This window comes from Cryptomeria japonica, chromosome 1, assembly GCF_030272615.1.
Source record: "Cryptomeria japonica chromosome 1, Sugi_1.0, whole genome shotgun sequence".
Classification (NCBI taxonomy): domain Eukaryota; kingdom Viridiplantae; phylum Streptophyta; class Pinopsida; order Cupressales; family Cupressaceae; genus Cryptomeria; species Cryptomeria japonica.
Window position 1 is genome coordinate 418,626,356 of NC_081405.1, and position 21,903 is coordinate 418,648,258.

At 38.3% G+C, this 21,903-nt stretch overlaps 1 protein-coding gene across 1 annotated transcript in view; it reads left to right on the plus strand.

Annotated features, from left to right (window-relative positions):
• Positions 1-2,143: 2,143 nt before the first annotated feature.
• LOC131065364 (mannosyl-oligosaccharide 1,2-alpha-mannosidase MNS3) overlaps positions 2,144-21,903 on the plus strand; it is a 62,080-nt gene continuing 42,320 nt past the window's right edge. Inside the window, exons 1-2 of the mRNA XM_059218414.1 lie at positions 2,144-2,476; positions 3,418-4,406. Of these exons, the coding sequence (XP_059074397.1) occupies positions 2,396-2,476; positions 3,418-4,406 (1,070 nt within the window). The 5' untranslated portion in view covers positions 2,144-2,395. The remainder of the gene's footprint in view (positions 2,477-3,417; positions 4,407-21,903) is intronic.

Here is a 21,903-nt window from a genome sequence, read left to right on the forward strand (position 1 = left end):
TCCAATAATCAGTTCAAAAACTAAACTCTTCTCTTTAGACAACATTAAAGAAGGAATTAGAAAGCTTGCAGTGGGTAAAGCTCGAGACATTGATGACATACAAGCATAACACTTAAGATGGGGATTGGAAATCCTCACGCTTCACATTAAAAGAATATTTAATGGAGTCATCCAAAATGAGTTTCCAACAAATTGGAAAACTAGTGTTGTCATCCCATTGCTCAAAAGTGGTGACATCAACAACCCCTCAAATTACCACACTATAATGATCAATCCTCTTTTCGTCAAACTTTTTGGGAGCATGATAGAAAGACGAATTAGTATTTGGGATGAAAAGGAGGGAAAGAGAGCAAAAGGGCAAGCGGGCTTTAGGCCAAAGCACTCTACCATTGATCATTGCATTACACTCAAACTTTTGATTGATAAGGTATGAGACAAACAAGGAGGGGAGGTCTTTTGTTCCTTTGTTGATTTCAAAAAAAGCTTTTGACATGGTATCCAAAAGCAAATCGTGGAGTAGAATGAAAGAGTTGGAAATTTATAGAACAATATAGAGTTGTTATTCACAAATTGTATGACCAAGTCTGGGCTAAGATATGAACCAAATAGGGATTATCAGAATGCTTCAAAAGTGACATTGCGGTCAAACATGGCTGCCCATTATCTCCTACTCTATTTGGGATACACATTGACAAGCTAGAGGAATGAATAAACAAGTTTGGTGGAGGGGGAGTTCATTTGATCAATTATGTAATAAAGCTTCTTTTATATGTTGATGATCTTATTTTAATGGCAAAAACAACACAAGTTTTGAAAGAACCCTTGAAGGCTCTAGAATATATTTGTCATGAGGTGGGGATGCAAGTGAACACTAGAAAAACCAAGGTCATGATCTTTACCTTGAAGAGAAAGAAGGTCCATAACAAATTTGTTTTTGAGGGCAACCTCTCACAAATGGTCAATGAATATAAGCACCTTGGTCTAGACTTCCACAATAAACTCAGCTGGGAAACATGTAGAGCAAAAAGGATCCAAGGGGGATCGAAAGCCTTATACTTACTCCAAAATAGATGTAGAAGAGCTAAACTATGAGATTGGAGAACTAACAAAACTCTTTTTTGGCTTCTTGTGGTTTCAGTGGTACTATACAAATGTGAGGTATGGGGCAACAACACTTTAGCAAGGAAATGGAGACAAATAGAGAGATTACAAAAATATTTAATTACGACTAGCCTCAAGATTAAATCATTTATCTCATATGAGATTGTCCTAGTGGAAGCAGGGGCTTTTCCTATTGAGGCATCAACTATGTTCTTGTTACTAAGTTATTTAAGAAGGTTAGAAAACATGGAGATACATCGCTGACCAAAAATGGCAACGAGAGAGAAACTAGACAGAAGGAAGGGCACATGGATGAAACAAAAAATTAAATGGATGAATACATGGGATATTAACATAAAAGATTGCCCAAATAACAATGGATAAATGAAAAAGTATGTTCAAGAAAAATTCAAAGAAAACATATGGGAGGTCAAATAGGGAGGAAAAAGGAATACTATATGAAGCATTTCAATCCTACACATGACCATACACAAAAGAACTACATAGGAATGGACATAAAATGGAAGACAAAAATGTTAATTGCTTAGATAAGGACCAACTCACATCAACTTAGATGCGAAATAGGAAGATGAATGATACCTAAAGAGGAATGAGAAGATAGAAGATGTAGATATTGCACTCAAGCGGTGGTGGAGACATAATGACATTATATCATAGAATGTTCAACCTACAATGATATTCAGACCAACTATGTTGAGACATTAAATGTAAACACCTTGAGTAATGTATTTGACGAAGAAAATATAAAAAGAGTTGCAGATTTCTTGATCAAGATACACAATAGAAGATCCAAGATACAAATTTTTTTTTGAAATTTAACAGTCACAATATTTTATTTGAGCTTTGTTTAGACCATAAATGCTTCTTCTACTAACTATCCGTAGATCCCATATACTATTTTGACCTTGTGAACGTTATTAAAAACATACAGTTATTCATTCATCCAAAAAGTACCCACGTTTGTCCCCCACACCCATACCTTCCCTTGAAATATATATTTCCCCTAGATTAAGTCTTTAAATATCAACTCAGTACAGACAATTCAACCTCTTTGGCGTCTTGTTTGACTTGGGTTCTTTCAAACGAGTCGTGTGTAATGGAGTGGGAAAACGTGTCTTTACTACTGGATTGACGCAGATTCAGAGAAAAATGTTACTACTCCATTGACGCAGATTCAAAGAAAAATGTGGTTTGTGGGAGGGAGTACATTTAGGTAATTGGTGTATGGAACATTGAAGGGAAGGGAAGGGAAGGGAAGGAGATACCAAGGAGAATGGCGGTGCTGCCCATAACAAGCCATGATGTACAGAGTGACTACGACAATGCTAAATTTCGCCGCCGATCGGTGTTCAAGGTTACTGCTTTCTTTTTCTTTCTTTTGCGTCTCAACAATCATCACTTTTTACTGCTCCGATTCATTGGAATTCTTTTCACATGTTTTGTGCCACTGCAATCTTTCCTAGGGTCTGGGGATTTTAGAATAAGAAAATTGAATCAGGGTTCCAAAATTGTTGTCTTAATTTTGACTTCTGAAAAAACTATTTCTATTGGAGAAATTTTCCAAAAGGACGATTGTAGATTTGCAAATTCAAGGCCGAACACACGCCAGTGGAATTTAGTCAGAAAGCAAGGAAATTTATGGAGATTTGGTATTGACGTTTGCAAAAGCTCGTACAAGTGTGATAAGTTGACGCCAAATTTGGAATAAACAAAGGACTCTGTGTTAAGCTAAGAAAATGAATGAAATAGAAATGTGAGCTGAGAGTTCGAAATGCCATTCAATTCAGTGTGTGAAATCTCTCTCAGCTGCGCCCAGCTGAACTCCGGGATATTAGTGGGAAAACACGTAATTTTCTGTTCTCCTTGTTGGAAGAAAACAAAGCACACTTCAAAATGAAAAGGAGCCAGGAACCACAAAGGGCCAGTTGCTCAGTGGTAGAGCGCCCAACATGCACATGGGAGGTCCTATGTTGGAGTGTTAGATGGTCCACACACTCATGAAAATGAAATGCCTTCTAGTCGTTTTAAAAGGAAATTTAAAACTACAAGCCAGGTTTCTAAAATGAAGTTCATAGTTCAAATCTGGAATTTAGACAATTGTTGAAGTTAAGGTCTGGAGAACTTGACTACATATCCAAATATTGTTGTTGTTGATTTTTTTTTCCCCTGAGACCCAAATTTGAATGTAAAATGTGTACTTAATAGAGATTGGGATAAATTGAGATGTAGAGTTAGATTTCACTAGTGTTCGTTCAAAAATTGAATTTATATTTGTAAATCTGTATATGCATGCAGGTGATCACCCAAGCAGCACTCACGAGTAATGTAAGGCGAAATTGTGGATCCTGTGGCGTTGGAAAATTGTTAGCTTTATTAATGATTGCTGGTCTTGCATTCTTGACAGTAGCTCACACTAATCCTGGTATTTCAGCCGCCAGTCAGATTGTGCAACACATCAGTGTGAAAGGTCAAGAAAAGTTGATCAAAGAGGGTAATGGAAATGCGGAAGTGTGGAAAAGATTCTGGAGAAAGCCTCCTAGGCTTCCGCCAAGGTTGCCTCCTCATGGAAAGGCTGGGAATGACAGTTTGGCTGCGGAAGTTCATAATCAACAACAGATCTCAGGATCGGCCGTGAGACAGACCAAGGTAGCTGAAGCATTCCGTCATGCTTGGACTGGTTACAAAAACTATGCTATGGGTTCCGATGAGTTGAGGCCATTGAGTAAGAGAGGAGTTGATGGATTAGGGGGTCTTGGTGCTACTATTGTAGATTCCTTAGATACAGCCATGATCATGGGCCTCAATGATATTGTTCGAGAAGCAGGCTACTGGATAGAGAAAGATCTGCCTGAAAGGCTGAATGAAAAAGGTCAGGTAAATCTGTTTGAAACTACAATTCGAGTCTTAGGTGGTCTTCTTAGTGCTTACTGTCTCAGTGGTGGAGAAAATGGAACAACTGGAGACTGGGGTTCTAGAACTATGCTTGATGGACCCAATCCTAAAATTTACTTAGAAAGAGCTCAGGACCTTGCAGATCGCTTAATGTCTGCTTTTACATCTAGTCCAACGGCAATTCCATTCTCGGATGTTATTCTTCGGGAGCGATCTGCGCATCCAGCACCAGATGGCTTAAGCAGCACCTCGGAAGTCAGTTCTCTACAACTTGAGTTTTCGTACCTTAGTAAACTTTCTGGCAATCCAAAATATGGTGATGCAGCGATGCATGTACTTGAGCACCTTAAGTCACTTCCTAAGTTTGAAGGACTAGTTCCAATTTATATCAGGTAAGGATTTTTTATAATCTCTTGACGCTTTTTCATTGCTTCATCAAGAAATTGTAGATATTTTGTCATATATTAACTTCAGCTCTGGCATGCTTTTAATGAGAATACCATTTCTGGTCGTTTAATTGAGGGTCCTTAGTTTATGTTTCTGCATCTATATCAAAGATAAGTATTGCTGTGCTGTACAAAGGTATGGGAGATTGTGAGGGAGATAACACTCACAGAGATATCCATTTTTGGATGCAAACGGAATCAGTTAATATCCAAGTGAGGCCTTCCATTGGTTAAGTTGCTCAAGCAATTATCTGCTATTTCAATCTAAAAATGATCTCTTATATGCACTATTATGACGTCTTTCTTTCATATGTTATTGTCTATGACAAGGTCATTCTTTTCCCTAAATATAAAGCTCTGTTGCAACTAGCTTGATTATATATTGATGTCTATTCTCAACTATTTGAAATACTTATTATAAAGTCACCATAGAGGGGAAATGTCGTATTTAAGTTAATTCCTGGTGAAAAGTGCTTTAAAATTATTCAAATAACTGAGAGCACAAACAGGGAATTGGATAAATAAGATAGACTTAGAGTATCACTAAGGGTGTTGACTTTTCAACAAAGGTGGTTTAGGTCAACATTTAAATAATGGCTTTTGAAACTTTTGAGCAAAGTTTTAATACTTGGACTGGCCACGGACTCGGCAAACCAAAAATTTGGACTCGGACTCGGACTCAGACTCGTGAAAGACTCAGCAAAAAATAAACCGTAGTTTTACCAAAAAAACATAAAGAAATTAATATATTTAGAGAACATAAGAGCCATAATTGAAACATTGCACATGTCATATGATCTACAAACACTCAATATTTGAAATTTTATCATTCATACTCATAGTTTCAACTCTAAAATGTATAATAGCAGCATAAGTTTATAAATGTTTACAAAATTACATATAATGATATGTCCAACTCCAAATGTGAAAAACAACAATGAACAAACTAAAGAGAAGACTGTGTCTTCCTCTTTGTATTTCTCCTAATATAACTCATTTTTTCAGGCCTTGAGCTAGAAGTAGTAGCAGTGGGTGTTGTGGTATCTAAATGGTGAGATCTTCTTCAAAGTCAAAGTCCTCATCTTCGTCCTCATCTTCATCCACCATTTCATCCAATCTTGCTCCTTCTGCTTCTTGTGTTGTTCCTCTCTCTATTTCTGCAATTTCTTCTTCGGTAAGGAGGACATCATCACCATCATTTTGTTCATTCACGGTCCAATCACCATATGGATCAATTTCATCCAAGTCAATGGCCTCATGTGAAACACTCTCCACCTTTCTAACTCGAAGGCGAAGGTTGTACCGAACAAAGACAAGATCATTGAGCCGTTTTTGTGTCAATCTATTTCTCTTCTTTGTGTGAATGCTCTCAAATGCACTCCAATTTTGTTCACACCCAGAAGCATCGCATGGCTGAGATAAAACACAGACGGCTATCTTTTGAAGATTAGGTGTGCCAGCACCATAATTCTCCAACCATAAATCTACAAAAAACATTTAGAAATATTAGAATTGAGAAAAAAATGTTACAATCAAGTTTGTAGTTTTTTTCTTGCAGTATTGAACTAAGTTACTAAATTTTTTACCTAGTTGTTGTTTTCCTCTCCTATCAATTGTTAGTTGTGATGAGAAGAGTCTCCCCTCTGCACTCTTGTAGATCTTGAACAATGAACATTTCCAAATTCATAAATAAAGATAGAGCAATTGCAAATGTCAAATCTCACCTCCAACTCATCAAGAACCTTGTCTCTCAACTCAAGATCACGTGCCATCTTATCAATGCATGCAATAACACTTGCCATGACCTCCTCATCAGCCCTAAATGAATCAGAGAAGTAGAATTTTGGGTTCAAAAAGTAGGCGAAGCCATGTATCGGTTGGTGGAGTTGGTTTGTCCACCTACGATCAATGATGCGCCAAAGGATTTCACATTTTCTTATATTTCTACAATAGTAATGTGAAATGGCCTCTTTGGCCCTATCCATGGCCTCATAAATGAAACCCATTGGCATGCCCTCTCCATCCACCATACGAAGAACCCTTACCAAAGGTTCTGTCACCAAAAAAAATGAAAACAAATTTGAAATTAGTACAAAATTAAACCCTAAAAAATAAAATCAGCAAATAGACAAGATTGTATAAAATTCACTTTTGTGTTTGTTACTTACCGCAGTCAACTCCTCTCCACTTTTGCTGAACCCTTCATAAAAAACAATGCTCACAACCTTCTCTGCTTTAGGTCTTTTGGAGTATGCAGACCCCAACCAAGCATCGGACACAAACATTTGCTTAAGATGAGGAATGGCACTAGAATGCTTTGCAAAGTGATGAAGTGGCTAACAAATCGTGTCACTCCAGGTCGCACAAGGTCCTTGCCATTTGTGTGTTTTCTCATCAAAGCAAGCATTCAAGTATGGTTGTAGATGAATTTGGTGATACTTCTTGCATCTTCAACCACCTTTTTAACCCATCCAATATTCCCAATGTCCTCTAACATCAAGTCCAAGCAATGTGTAGCACAAGGACTCCATGTAATCATAGGATGCCTTTCCATAAGCATTCTACCTGCAGATACATATGCAGCTGCGTTGTCCGTGATAATTTGGACAACATTCTCAACTGCAACTTCCTGAACCACCCCATCCAATAGATTACACAAAGTCTCTGCATTTTTTATTTTTTATATTCACTATCGTGGAATCTGGAGGTGTCCTCGCCGAAGCGAGACTAATCCCCCAGTTTGTACGACCCGCTCACAAGGTAGCAACACACACAGAGTTAACACAGTCGAGGACTCGAACTCAAGACCATGGGGAGCATACCCACGCCTTAAGTTGTGATCCACGACCGGGCGAGCTAGGGCCAAAGCCCTTCTCTGCATTTTTTATTTCATTTGAGGCATCAATAGACTTTAGGAATACCATTGCACCATTTGAAGCCACCAAGAAGTTGAGAAGAGTCATTTTCCGTCCATCTGTCCATCCATCAGATAAAATGCTGCATCCTTTTCTCTTCCAATACCTTTTCTGATCATCAACCACAACTTGTGTATTTTTTACAGCTTGCTCTAGCAATGGCCCACTGAAGTCGTGACTTGTTGGGGCCTTAAACCCCTTACCTGCAACTGTTAATGCATTAACCAAACCTTCCCAGTACACATTGTTTGTTGCATTGAAAGGTATATGATTGTAAAACCAAAAGTGTGGTGCTGCTATCTTTGCTTGTTCATGCTTCTCTCTATTCCATCCTGTATCTTCCAAGTGAAGGTTGTGCACTTGGAACATTGCGTGGTAGAAAAAAATTAGGGTCTGATGTAACAGGAGTGCCACTAGCCTCACCCTCATTGTCACCAAAAGATGAAAGTGACTGACGACCACGAGTGTGACCAATGGGACCCGAAGTGGACAATGTGGGATTCATTGTAGCTGCCATGGCTTCTTTTGTTTTTTGCCTTTCTTCCTTTTGCATATCATGCTCAGCAAGAAGGGCCTTCATCTCTCTAACAATCTCAAGAATTGTTTCGGGGCATATCTCCACACCATATCCAAGAATTTGTGCAAGGTGGTATTTCAATCTATTGATTCCACCGGTCATCCATTTCGTACATTCAGTGCAAGTGACCTCCCCCTTTTTGCTTCCTGGAATCCCATATTTCCATGCTTTATCTCTTTGTCTTCCTGACCTTGGGGTTGTCCTTGGAGTTGAACTTGCCATTGCTGATTTAACATGAAAAAATAAAAAAATCAGCAGGGTTTTATGGAAAATCAACAAAAAAAATGACAATGAATCATTTGGGAAAAATAACATTAAAAAACAAGAAAAAAATATGAGGAAATAACTTAGGAAAGGAAATAGAATTTTTTTGGCAACATATCTCCTTGTTTTTCAATTTTTTTTGGATTTTCAAAACATGGAAATGATTCAAATGAAAAAAAAAAAGAGGAAAAATCCTTACCTAGATCTCTTTTGCCGATTTAATCTTCTTTCCTCTCCTCCTTCAAACCCTACAAACCTGTTATAACCAAGCAAGAATGCCAAATGAGGGGAAAAAAATAAAAAAACTTGACTTTTATTGCTTGCTGGACGTGTTTTCTGGGCTACGCGAGTCCTTGCAAAAGACTCGCGAGTCTTTCATAGTGACTCGCTAGGACTCGCCTCGCGAGTCGACTCATGGCTCCCATGGACTCGTGAGTCCGTGGCGAGTCCACGAGTCTTAAAACTATGCTTTTGAGCTCCCTTTTGATAATGATAAAGCCTTTATCACATGGAGAATAGCTTGTAATCTGATGATTTGATTGTCATTTGTACTTTGTAGGTGAATAGTTATATCGTGGATCTTGGTAGTGACTTTCTTTTAGATATATCATTAGCACATGAATTTATGTTCCATTTTATTTCATGTTCAGGTCAATTTTTTAGTCTGATATTTTTTGCCTTTTCCCACGAGAGATTTTGCAACTGTGTTTTGTTTTATTTTTATGCCTGTAGTACAGACCTATCCTTGTATTTGATTTCTTATATCATGGTGATATGGTTTTCCCTTGAAACAAATATTGGAAAGGGAAGGAAAACCCAATTCTTGTTTAATAGAGATTAATTTGATTCTATTTCTGGAGATAATTATATAATCAAGGTCTATATATTAATAGGCAAAAAGACTTACAAAAAAATATTTTATTTTTTTATTCCAACCTCCAACACTTTGTGTTATCCACCTCCTTGTTAATTTATTTCTATTTTGACTTAATTGTATTGCTAACCCCTTTGCAAATGGATTGAACTCATCTAATTAGTTTATAACTAAATAACTGCAGCTAAACACTCTTAACTCTAGTTGATGCCCTCCTGATTTCCTCTTTGCTAAGAGAAGAGTTGTCCTCCATTCTATAAGATACCAGTGAACGTCTCTATAAAAGTGGATAGAAAGAATCATTTGGCTGCCACCAACAGAGTGCCTTCATAGTCAATAAGGTATTTAGTGGTTTGCATCTTGCAATTGATTCTAGTTTAAACATCAAGCAAACTATTCTCAATCAAAAAATATTGAAAGTATGGAACAATAGCCTCAGGGTGAGTGATAAAAAGCTCTTTCTCATAGAGGGATGGCTGATCAAAGTGAAATGGATCACATTAACAACATTATAGGTGCCAAATTGAGTTGGACTATTGAAGGCTATCAGCCAAAGGCAATTGACCTAACTGTTGAGACATGGACCAGCTAGGACTCGAACTTAGGACCTTCCATACGTTGCTAGAGTGCTCTACCATTGAGCTACTGGCCCCTCTTGGACCAGTCCATCGTCGGTCCGGGTGTGGCTTATTTCCAACACCAACACCCCCCCTTAAGCCACACCTCTCGTGTCAGGTTTGTGACATGGCTTAGCCACCTCCTATGCTTCTAACAAGTGGTATTAGAGCCAGGTCCAGGTTAGGAACCCCAAGCACACAAGAGGTGTGGCTTAAGGGGGGGTGTTGGTGTTGGAAATAAGCCACACCCAGACCGACGATGGACTGGTCCAAGAGGGGCCAATAGCTCAGTGATAGAGCACTCCAACAGCGTATGGAAGGTCCTACCAATGATGGACTGGTCCAAGAGGGGCCAGTAGCTCAATGGTAGAGCACTCCAGTAGCGTATGGAAGGGCACTCCAGCAGCGTATGGAAGGTCCTACTGGTCCAAGAGGGGCCAATAGCTCAGTGGTAGAGCACTCCAACAGCTTATGGAAGGTCCTAGGTTCGAGTCCTCTACCACTGAGCTACTGGCCCCTCTTGGACCAGTCCATTGTCGGTCCGGGTGTAGCTTATTTCCAACATCAACACTCCCCCTTAAGCCACACCTCTCGTGTGCTTGGGGTTCCTAGCCTGGACCTGGATCTGATACCACTTGTTAGAAGCACAGGAGGTGGTTAAGCCATGTCACAAACCTGAGCACTGCGTTGTACAACACAAGGAGACCAATGTCGCACACCTTGTAACAATCCCCCAGCGCAAGCGAGGGGGTTTGAACCTGTGACCTAGGCTCTGATACCATGTTAGTTTTTAGCAATCAGATTAGTAGTATAGAACAAAAAACCAAACTAAAAATAAAGCACACACATAACATGCTTATACCTTGGGAAAACCTCCCTCTTGGAGGTGAAAAACCCAGCTACAATATCTCAGATCTTTATTAGGCAATGACCAATTGAATCTTTACAATGAGCTTCAACACTTGAAGCTATCAACAAACTAAACACAGTAATATCTTCCACCTAGGGCACACTATAATAGTGAACTTATCTGCAGATGTTGCTGTCACAAAGATGAAGTTCACTGATGATGTCCACAGCCTTCAATGACAGTTCGCTGACCTTCAAGTGAAGACTGCTGTCAGAAAGGAAGGTTCGCTGCCTTTGGATGGAGTTCGCTGACCTTCAAGGGTGTTCGCTATGGTTCCAAAGGTGTTCACTGTGCATCTACAGAAATTAGTCGACTCCTGAATATGATTCGCTGATCACAAAGATGATTTGCTGCTCTCTGGAGTAATTTGCTTTATAGCAGATAGGAATGTATTTTTACTGAATTGTGTAGGTTTTGTTTGTGACTTCAAGTCACTTCTTATTTATATGCTTCAAACTCCTTTGCCACCTAGGTCAGCCTTGGCGCCAAATTGCATTTACAATTTATATATTAAATAGGTCATGCCCCATAACACTTACATGACACATAAGTTGTACACCCAAATAGGGCCAGATAAATATAAAGCCGAATTGCTAAGGCCAAAGGCCATTTAGCAATTAAGTGAACTAGGTCGGCCCAAGCAAGAGATCCGACCTAGCTATAAATCAACACTCCCTCTTAGCTAGGGAGGATACCTTTTGAGTGACCAAGTCACATAGTGACTACCACCATGGCTACTCCCATGGATGAAACACATGATACATTCACCGTAGCTACTCCCAGAGGGTGAACAAACTCATAATGGAATTTCATCCATGATACCCACCATACCTACTCACAGAGGGTGGAAAGGGGTCTAACCTCAGACTTCTCCCAGAGAAGAATACAACACCACCATGCCTACTTGCAGAGGGTGGAACGAGGGCTTTCACCTCAACCTTCTCCCGGAAGATTGCCTTAACCGAGGGCTTTCACCTCAATCTTCTCCCGGAAGATTGCCTTAACCAAGGATATGGCTTCCTCTGAAGCTGAAACAACAAACAAGCTCCCTCTAAAGCTGAATACAACAAGCTCCCTCTGAAGCTGAATACAACAAGCTCCCTCTGAAGCTGATGAGCTTCCTCTGAAGCTCCTTCTAACATTTGCTTCCTCTTAGAAAAGGAAGTCTTCATTTGACTTCTGTTCCTTCTGAAAAGTTCCTATGACAACTTCTACAGAGGAAGCAAGAGAAGTCCCGATTTTGCAAAGCACTGGATGTGAGATAAATCCTTCCTTTTTGCATTAGGAGCAGAATCAGAACCTCTGTCTCTATCCCACTTTCTTCCTTTACCTTTCTCCATATGCGAAGCAAGAACTTGATTTTCCACATCATAATGATCACGCCCAGGTCCTCTTGCAATTAGCTGTGACTCTTCTTGTAAACAATTTGTCCTCAAGCGATCAAACTGTGGAAGTTCAATCCTTGCGCTGATTCCTTGAATGAATGCTTCCCAAGATGATGGAAGACCATTGAGAGCCATCATGGATAGGTCGCTATCTTCAACAACTTTCCCAACGGAAGAGAGCTGATCCTTCAGATCAGAAATCCTCTTGAAGTATGTAGCTACACATTCTTCTTTTGCCATCTTGATGTGGTGAAGCTGCTGCTTCAACAATAGGATGCGACTGGTGTTGTTGATCTCATACATCTTCTCCAAGGTGCTGAACATTTCTTTTGCTGTCTTTAGCTTGGCGATGAGAGGCATGATATGATCCTTGACAGAATCCACTATTATCCTTTGAGCTTGAAAATCTTTCTTTCTCCAAGCTTCCTTTTCTCCTTCAGTTGAGGGCTCGAAAGACTCTTTGTTGATGAACTCAGAGAGATCATTCAATGCCATCATGATTCTGAATTCCCATGCAGTGAAATTGGATGCACCATCCAATCTATCTTCAGCTCTAATGTATGATGCCATGCTGACTGAAGAATGAAATGATAGACTGAGGATGAAGACTTCCCGATAATCTGATCATAGTTAGTACGAACTTGGCACTGATACCATGTTGAGACATGGACCAGCTAGGACTCGAACTTAGGACCTTCCATACGCTGCTGGAGTGCTCTACCACTGAGCTACTGGTCCCTCTTGGACCAGTCCATCGTCGGTCCAGGTGTGGCTTATTTCCAACACCAACACTAACTGTGAGGATAATAGTATATTATGGGCTTTAGCTCGTGCTGTTGCACATGTAACATCTGCTTATCCATGTGAATCCAAACACAGTTACCAATTTGAAAAGAATGAGGTAGTCCATGTTGATCATTCTTTCAATCTAAAAATGAGGTCTTACATGCCACTGTTATGATGTTTTTAATATATTATTGTCTCTAACAAGATCATTCTTTTCCCTAAACTGTGTTTACTCTCAATATCTGATACAACACAAAAATTTAAATACAAAGCTCTGTTGCAACTAGCTTGATTATATATCAATGTCTAATCAACTATTTAAAATACATATCATATAAAGTCAAATACACCATAGATGGGAAACGTTGTAGTCAAGTTATTCCCGGTGAACACTTTAACATTATTAAAATTAAAACAACTGAGAGTACAAACAAGGAATTGGATAAATAAGCTAGAGTATCAATAAGGGTGTTCACTTGTTAACAAAGGTGGTTTGGCTCAACTAATAAATAATGGTTTTTGAAATTCTTGAGCTTGATTTTGATAATGATAAAGCCTTTGTCACATGGAGAATAGCTTGTAACGTGATGATCTGACTCATTTGTACCTTTTAGGTGAATATATTATGTTGTGGACCTGGGTAGTCACTTTTTCTTTTAGGTCTATAATTAGCACATAAATTTATGCTCTTTCTGTTTTTTTCATATTCAGAATCACTATTTTAGTTTGATTTCTTTTACCTTTTCTGATGAGAGATGTGCCACCGTATTTTGTGTTATTTTAATGCATGTACCTCTGTATTATCTGTTAACTATGGTGACATGGTTTTCCCTTGAATCAAATACTGGAAAGCAAAAGAAATCCGAATTCAAAATAATTGTTTAATTGAGATTAGTTTGATTCTATTTCTGGAGATAATTATATATTCAAGGCCTTTATATGTATAGGCAAAAAGACTTGCAAAAAAGCATCTTATATTTTTAACTTCCAACTTTCAGTGCTTTCTATTTTCCACCTACTTGTTAATTTATTTCTATTTTGACTTAATATTTTTAATTTTTGCCAACCCACTTGCAATGGATGGAACTCATCTAACTAGTTTAGAACTAAATAACTCTAGCTACACACACTAACTCTAGTTGATGCTCTTCTCATTTCCTCTTTGCTAAGAGAAGAGTTGTCCACTCTATAAAATATCAGGGAACTTCCCCATAAAAGCGGACTTACAGAATCACTTGGCCACCACCAACAAAGTGCCTTCATAGTCAACAAGGTATTTAGTGGTTTGCCTCTTGCAATTGATTCTAGTGTAAAAATTGAGCAAGCTATTCTGTAATGTCCCCAAATAGGGATAAAGGAAAACAACAATATCTCCGAAAATATGCAACAGAAAATTCTGAAATTTTATTCACAAATAAAATACCCTTCAACAAACTGAGATCTAGGCTTAGAATATTTATTTGATTTTTCTGCTAATTTATTGAAATTTTTGAATATGAAAAATTACAGAAAACACACTAAATCTGCCCAAAATTTTCAGAAATAAGTTATAACTTTAATTATTTTTTTTCTTATTTTTTTGAGATGAATATGACCAGCGGTTTGCAGATTTATGCTCAAATACCTCAGAAATGTCTTCAAAACCCTAGCTACTCTTGCCAAAACCCTCAGAAAACCAGCGCTAGGTCTCACAATGATGTCCCACTTGTCCTTGCTAATGTTAGCTTCAATGATGCTCAAGAATATGCAGGAATTTTGCTGGAGGTCATCTTAATCTGAGTCCGATAACTTTGAATCAAACCTCCAAAATGGTCTCCAAACCTGATAAGAATATGCAGCTCTTAAAATGATGTGCCAGGGCATCACAAACTAAAGCACTTCCACCGAAACACACCCTTCTGACTAGGGGGAGCCCAATAAGGTTTCAAGCCTCAAGCCAAAGATTGCAGCAGCAATAGAGAATAGTCTAATCACATAATGAGCTCCAAGAGAACCCTAATTGTTATATAACAACTCTTAAAAGAAGCCCAATCCAATGATCCAAATAAAACCCTAAAAAATGAGCCAATAGGCTCCTTAATTTCCAATGCCCCTTGCCCTTTTTTGCACATGTTTAATAGAAATCACTTGAAGTACATGCCTCTTATGTCATTATACTCAAAAGGGACATAATAAGTTTTTAGGCTAAAAGTCACTTAAGTTGCATAAAAAGACCTGCCCACAATTTAAGAATAGAATAGAGACAAGCCAAAGACTCTGACAATTATCAAATGATGTTCTAAGTCCTCTTCCTCTTGGGTAATCCAAGGAAAGGACAGCCAATGTATAGGTAAGCCTCATGGCTTGAGTTGGGGACATTACATATTCTCAGTCAATAGTTATTGAAAGTATGGAATGCTAGCCTTAGGATGAGTGATAAAAAGCTCTTCCTCATAGACAGATGGCTGATGCAAAGTGAAATGGATCACGTTAACAATATTATAGATGCAAAAGTGAGTTGGAAGCTATCAGCAAATTGCATTGATCCAACTGTGTGGATAATAGCAAATTGTGGGCTTTAGCTTGTGATGTTGCTTGTCATGTAGCATCTGCTTATCCATGTGAATCCAAACACAGTTACCAATTTAAAAAGAATGTGGTAGTCCAACATAGATGACCCCTAACACTTTTTAAGTTACATAGAAAAGAAAAAACAAACACTTTAGCACAACCCCTTAAGAAGTAATATAACTAGACAATGACATTAAAAAATGGAGTGTTATATTGCTCCAACAAATTTACAATAAAATGCTTCTTACCTTGACATAAAGGTGTCTTAGGGATTGAAGAGACAACTCTTACTCGAACTGAAAGAAAAAGATTTATCAATCATCACAAAACATAAAAAGGTATCGACTAAAGTATGATTCCCCGATATGAAAAACTATTTTAAAAAAAAACCAAGTTGTTGGTTGAAAATTTTGTACACTTGGGGAAATATACAAAATTGTGGTTTCAACCACTGTGTGTGAGTAAAACTCTTTTAATTAAGGGAAGGCCCCCCCTATCTAACTACAACTTTAAAAATAAAATAGGATGGGACAACAATCGTTCTTCTTCTTTCAAGAAAGACAATATCCCTATCTCTTCACAGAAAAGTGATAGTGATTCGATATAAAACAGTAGTTATAACTTTCGAAATGAAATGAGAGAAAAGAAATGAAGTTTCCTGAAAGCTCAAAGACTTCCGTCACTTCCTTCAGGACGGGACAGCAATATCAAGCTCAAAGACTTGATTATGTGAAGTGCTATGTACCCTTTTCTATACTAATTTAATTAAGAACAAATTATAACAGCACAAAGACTGAAATATCTCACCCTTTCTACATAAAACAATGGGAAGTAGTATAAGCTCAAAGACTCTCAGCTATTTCTCACAAAATCTACTTCTAAATTCTGTTACGAACAAGTGTAAGAACAAAGTCTTACAACTTTTTCCCAATAGAATTTCTATTTTAACTAAATTAATCTTCAATACTTGCAGCTCAAAGACTGCAAATCAGATTCGATTAAGTTCTCAAAGAAACACTTGCAAGAAAGGAAATATGGAACACAAACTCAAGAATGTAGCACAAAGACTCAAAGCTTGAGCAATTTTCTTCTATTCCTTTCAATTCTTCAATTTACACATAAAAGCTCAAAGACTTCTTTGCTGCAAATTTGGTAGAGTTTTTGCTTGCTTTCCAAAAAGATAAAGATTACAATAGACCCCTCAAGTATTTATAGAAGAGGAGCCTTGAAAAAAAGGTGTGAGGATCCTAACTAACTTGAGAGATTCTCTCAGCCACCAAGACTTATTCAATAACTAACTAAGACTTATTCCAACTACTGTCCTAATTGAACTCAAACTGTAGTTGCCTTACATGTAATTACAAAAGTGCAAGTAATGACTTATCTTGCAATTTACAAAAAGGCTTTTACATGTAACTTGTCAAAAGAAAAACTACAACTAAAAGATTACAAATTTGGAAAAATACAACTAAGTGTTGAAAAACACTTAAGCTGCAGTATGTGAAGACATGAATCCTTTGAACTTCTGGATGATCATTTGTAGTTCATCAGGATCCGGTTCATGGGTGTTCTTGGCCACACGATCATGGTTTTTACGATAACATCGCTGCAACGAAGGATTGTGGCATTATTTCTCTCAAAGGAAGACTGAATTTCCCGCAAGTAACCTTGATAAGTCACTAAGGCTTGAATGAATGCTACTGAAAATGGTTCACTCTTCCACTCTTGACGGATCTTCAACTGTAGATCAGAAAGAACCTTTTCTTCTATCAACAATTCTCCATCATGACCCATGATGGTGCGAGAAGCTTTCTGACAATGAGAGACCATATCCTGAAAAAATTCCATTCTCAGTCTCATAGCATCATCAATGTCTTCAATAAGTGACTTAAGAACAAGGGCTTTGTTCTCCAAGAGCTCCTGATATTCCAAGTACACAACTCTTGAAGGAATTACCCGACGTTCTAGAAGAATGCTTAACTTTTGCTGAGGAATTTTAAGCCAAATAGTCAAGTTGTCTTCTACCTTTTCCAAGTTCCGTTTGAAAGTATCAGAAACTTGGTTCAATTGTTCTTCAATGGTTTTCAACTTGGCCATCATTTGGAAAACCTCCTTCAAGACTTGTGCAGATAGATTATTAAGCTGATCAACCCAATATTCTAGTGCTTGTACCTTTTGAGCAGCTCTCTCAACTCCCTGGATTGATTCTCGTGCCTCGGAAGAACTCGTAGGATTACTCACTTCACCAGTCAATTTTGTGATTTTACTAACAGCTGCAACAAGTTGCCGGTTGTCCTCTTCTAGCTTATCTTTCTTAGCTAGAAGTTCATCGTATCGCTGCACCAGTGAGGCTACAGAATGTTGGGCATCATATTTAACCACTTCATGTGTTTGCTTGCCCAATTCTACCCTTGTGACTTTGTAATCAGCAGCTGGCATCTCTTCAAGTGGCTTATCTGCTAGAGGCTCAACAATTTCAGCTACTTTCATCTTGTTGCTATCAACAGTTACTCTTGAGATAGTCTGGGCCTTTTTAGCAACCTTAAGTCTAGACTGTTTAAGTTGCTGATAATCAAAGGCATTAGGTGAGATTTCTTGCTTCTTCCTCTTTGGGGTAAAAGAACTAAGCCATGGAGGTAAAGCCATCAACTCTCCTTCAGTAGCAGCTGCGAGTAAAGGAGAAGCAGCTTCTGTTTGAAAAGCCGTAGTCACCCTGGGAGGAGTATTTGTTTGGATGGCGACCATGGTTTGCTCAGTAACCAATGGGCTTGAAGATTGCCTCATAAATTCTTCAAAACCAGAAGTGGAGGTATCAATCTTTGACAACTGGATACATGCAGGAGCATCCTCAGGAATTTCTAGCACACTCTCTTGTTGATGATCAGGAGGTGGCTCGTATGCTGAAATAGGAACGACATTCTGAGTAGACTCTTCCACCATTACGTCAGGAGGAGAAATGTGCGTCTCAATGGAAACCGAGGACGGAATCTTATGAGGTGAGTCCGAAGCTGGAGACTTAGGAGCATCATCAGATTGCTGTCCTTCTGGATTATCAAGATCGATCACCTGAACATGAAACCGTGACTTTTCCTTTCCACGAACTGTCGCCTCCTCAGGAGGAAGCACTATTGCCCGACTAACTCACAATTTGATCCTAGTGCCAGAAGATGATGCACCTTCCTTATTGTCAATTTGAATCTCAGACTTATGTCCAAGAGGCCCCATAGAATCATCTTCTTTCCCAACCTTGATCTTGATGAGTCTAACACCATTACCTTTGAGCCAAGTATTGGTGTTAGCCAAGATAGGCTGAAATCTTTCAAGAATGGACGTGCATTCTTTATGCGACCATTGGATTAAAGGAAGTGGAGCTTCCTCAACCCTTCGTGAAATATATTCAGGATCAAGTACATGCCCATCATCAATCATCCCTTGTGGAATATCCACCAAGTTCAAATCAATAACCTGCTCAACAGTAAGCCTGCAGTAATCCATCTTTAGAATTCCGCTTCTGTACAGAGATCTACCCAGATATCCTCAATACGATGCACGTGCACGAAAGACTTTTTGATCTTTTCCTTCATACCCCAGTAATCAAAATCAGCTCTGGACTTGAACCTTTTGAGTTTAATTTCCTGCATCTCAGTCTCCATAGCTTTGGCTTTGACGGAAGTGACAAGAGAATACCGACCAATTTTCAATGGGTTTGTTGTAGAAATCCCCATTCTGACCTTATGTCTAACAGACTGATGAGCGTGCACAGCCGTGATCTGTCTTCCGAACTCCATAAATATGATCTTATCAGTCAGGTATCTAGGGAGCATGTATGGCTGCCCACTATAGCATCCGACTCTCATATAGGTAAAGGTCGGGAATTGAAGAAACAAGCACCCATGCTCATTCACTCTTTCCCATACCTCATCTGACACCCTTCTGTTCTTTAGAGTTCTGTCAAACTGGCACATGAAGTAATCGAAGAATGCATCTTGAACTCTTCTAAAATGCAATCTGCTAGGTCTCAAAGGAAGCTGATCATAATATTCCCATACAGGTATAAGCGAGCGGTCACCCTTGGTAGAAAGACCAGGGAAATGTCTGAGTGACGCTACCAAATACACTAAGTATGAATTCATGTAGAAAGTCATTGTGGAAGGGAGTGCTGCAAGTTGCTCACACAAAGCATCGTTGATAATCTCTCCCCATGATATATGATGGGATTGCCTTATGAACATGGTAAACTGATACATCCAGGGTTCAAAAACATTGGAGTGTTCAAGGCCCATCATCCTGCCGAGGAGAGTTATGATGTCTCCAATTTCCCACTTGAAGTCATAGCGGTACAACTTAGCCCATCTTGAGAAGGCGGCTCGTGGCTCATGAATCCACCTGTTAATATGACGTTTGTAGTCTTTTTCCCTTTTGACATAGTACTTAGTTGCACTATCTCTGGAAATCTCCATATAAACAGGTGCTAGTGGTATTTTGAAGACTTTTTCAATTGTATCTGCGTCAAGGCGAATTATTGCTCCACCATCATCATTTTAATGGTTCTCGTCTCCTTGTCAAAGCGATGGGCGCAAGTGAGAACAAATTTAGGTTCTAGGGCAGCCACTGGAAAAGAAGATGCGTGATGGATATGGCTGTCCAACAACCACTGCATATTGCTATCCTGCGGATCCTCTACCCTCTTGACAAATTCTGACATATCTACATGCCCTATCTTTGTATCTTTTATGCGATCCAAAGGAGAAGAGACTTGTGAAGGTGAAACTTCATTTTGATACTTGTCATATTTATACTTCATCTTCTTTGGAATTGGAGATGACGACAAATCTGACATTGAAGGACAACCTGTTGTGCTGCGATGAAGACTTAAAAGTGTTAAAGCAACATCATAATCAGCTGCAACTAACATTTTTCCTCCAAATGGGAAGAACTCCAACCCTTGCACTTCACGTTTTTGTGAGAGAAAGATGGGAAATAAATAGGAAATGCTAGGAATCTTGACTTTGACCAATTTCGGATCTTGGGGAAAATTTTACGAGTATACAAGTTTGGGAAGAATGCACATGCAATTGGATTTTTAAAACCTGAATGCAAGTATACTAGTAAAATGGAAAATGGAGAAATGAGTGAAAAATGAGAATTAGACTTGCGGGAAATGACGTGAACGGAAAGTACAGATATAGACGATATGGATGGATAAAAATGAGAAGATTTTGGGAATGTCACTTCCAAGAAAAGGGGAAGAACTTTAGACATGTAATCTGGTTCTAAAAACCTGATTTTGAAAGGATGGGTATTTTTCATCTTTGCAACTTGGAATTTCAACAAAAGATGGCTAAATTTTTTTAACCGTAAGGGAAGAACAATGATTTTCATCTAACTTGTAATCGGGATTTAAAAAAATTCCGAATACAAGTAAAGAGGGAAAATGGGGAAGAACAATGCAATTCAAAAATTGCTTTACAAAGGGGAAAATCTCTCTCACAAAATCGATTTTTGGGGCAAAATCAACATATATACAAATCTACAACTAGAAAGAAAAAATAAGAAAACAAGAAAACAAGAAAATGAAACAAGAAAAGGAAATCATACCTTGTTTCAATTTGAAAATGCCTCTTCAAAAGATGATCAATCTTTGAAAGAAGGAAGAATAGCTCTTAAATAGAGATTAACCGCATTCCAAAACCCTAGCCATGTTTTTACTAAAATGCCATAAGCAGAAAAACGTGACACCAAATGCAAATAAAATGGCCCAAGAAGTGGTCAAATCTCCTTCCAACTTCAACGCCTTAGCACAGCAAGCAAAAACGACTTAGGAGGTTGGAGATCCGTGGCAACTTGGGAGAGAAAATTGCGGTTTTGGCAAAAACGTGTTTGCTTATTCAACACCAAAAAACCAGCAATAATACATCTCAAATGGTGCGATATGTGTTTGCAAATGCATGAGAATAGGGAAGAATCCCAAACACCTTCTATCTCCCAAAAAATTTCCACAAAAAATGCTTCAAATTTCCAATAAAATCGCCTTCCTTTGGCTGGTCGGGTTTTTGGAAAAGGAATGCAAGTTTAATTTTACATGCAATAGAGAAAATCGGGTTTTATTTCCCATATAGCAAGTTTTAATTGTCACTTTATCCTCAACAAGGCAAAATCGGGTTTTAGAAATGAAATTACAAGTTCAAAATTCCTCAATTCGCACTTTATGGAGAAAATCGGGTTTTTAAGGCAAAATAGCAAGTTTAAAATGTTAGTTTATTTCATTTCTAGGCAAAATCGGGTTTTGGAGAGAGATGTGCAAGTTACAAATTACTTGTAAAGGGAAAATAAAATCCCTTCAACAAGTTTTAATAACTTAACATATATGTAATAGGGGTTTAAAATCCCTATTACAAGCAAAAAACATTAAAATAGGGGTTTTAGAAAAGAATTACAAGTTATTTATAAATATGCAATTTAAAATTAACTTGTAACTTATCCAAAAAATCCCTATCATAACTTAAAAAGCCAAAAGGCATCAAAGGGGAAATAAAAGGTAAGTTACAAGTTCTTTTTTCAATAA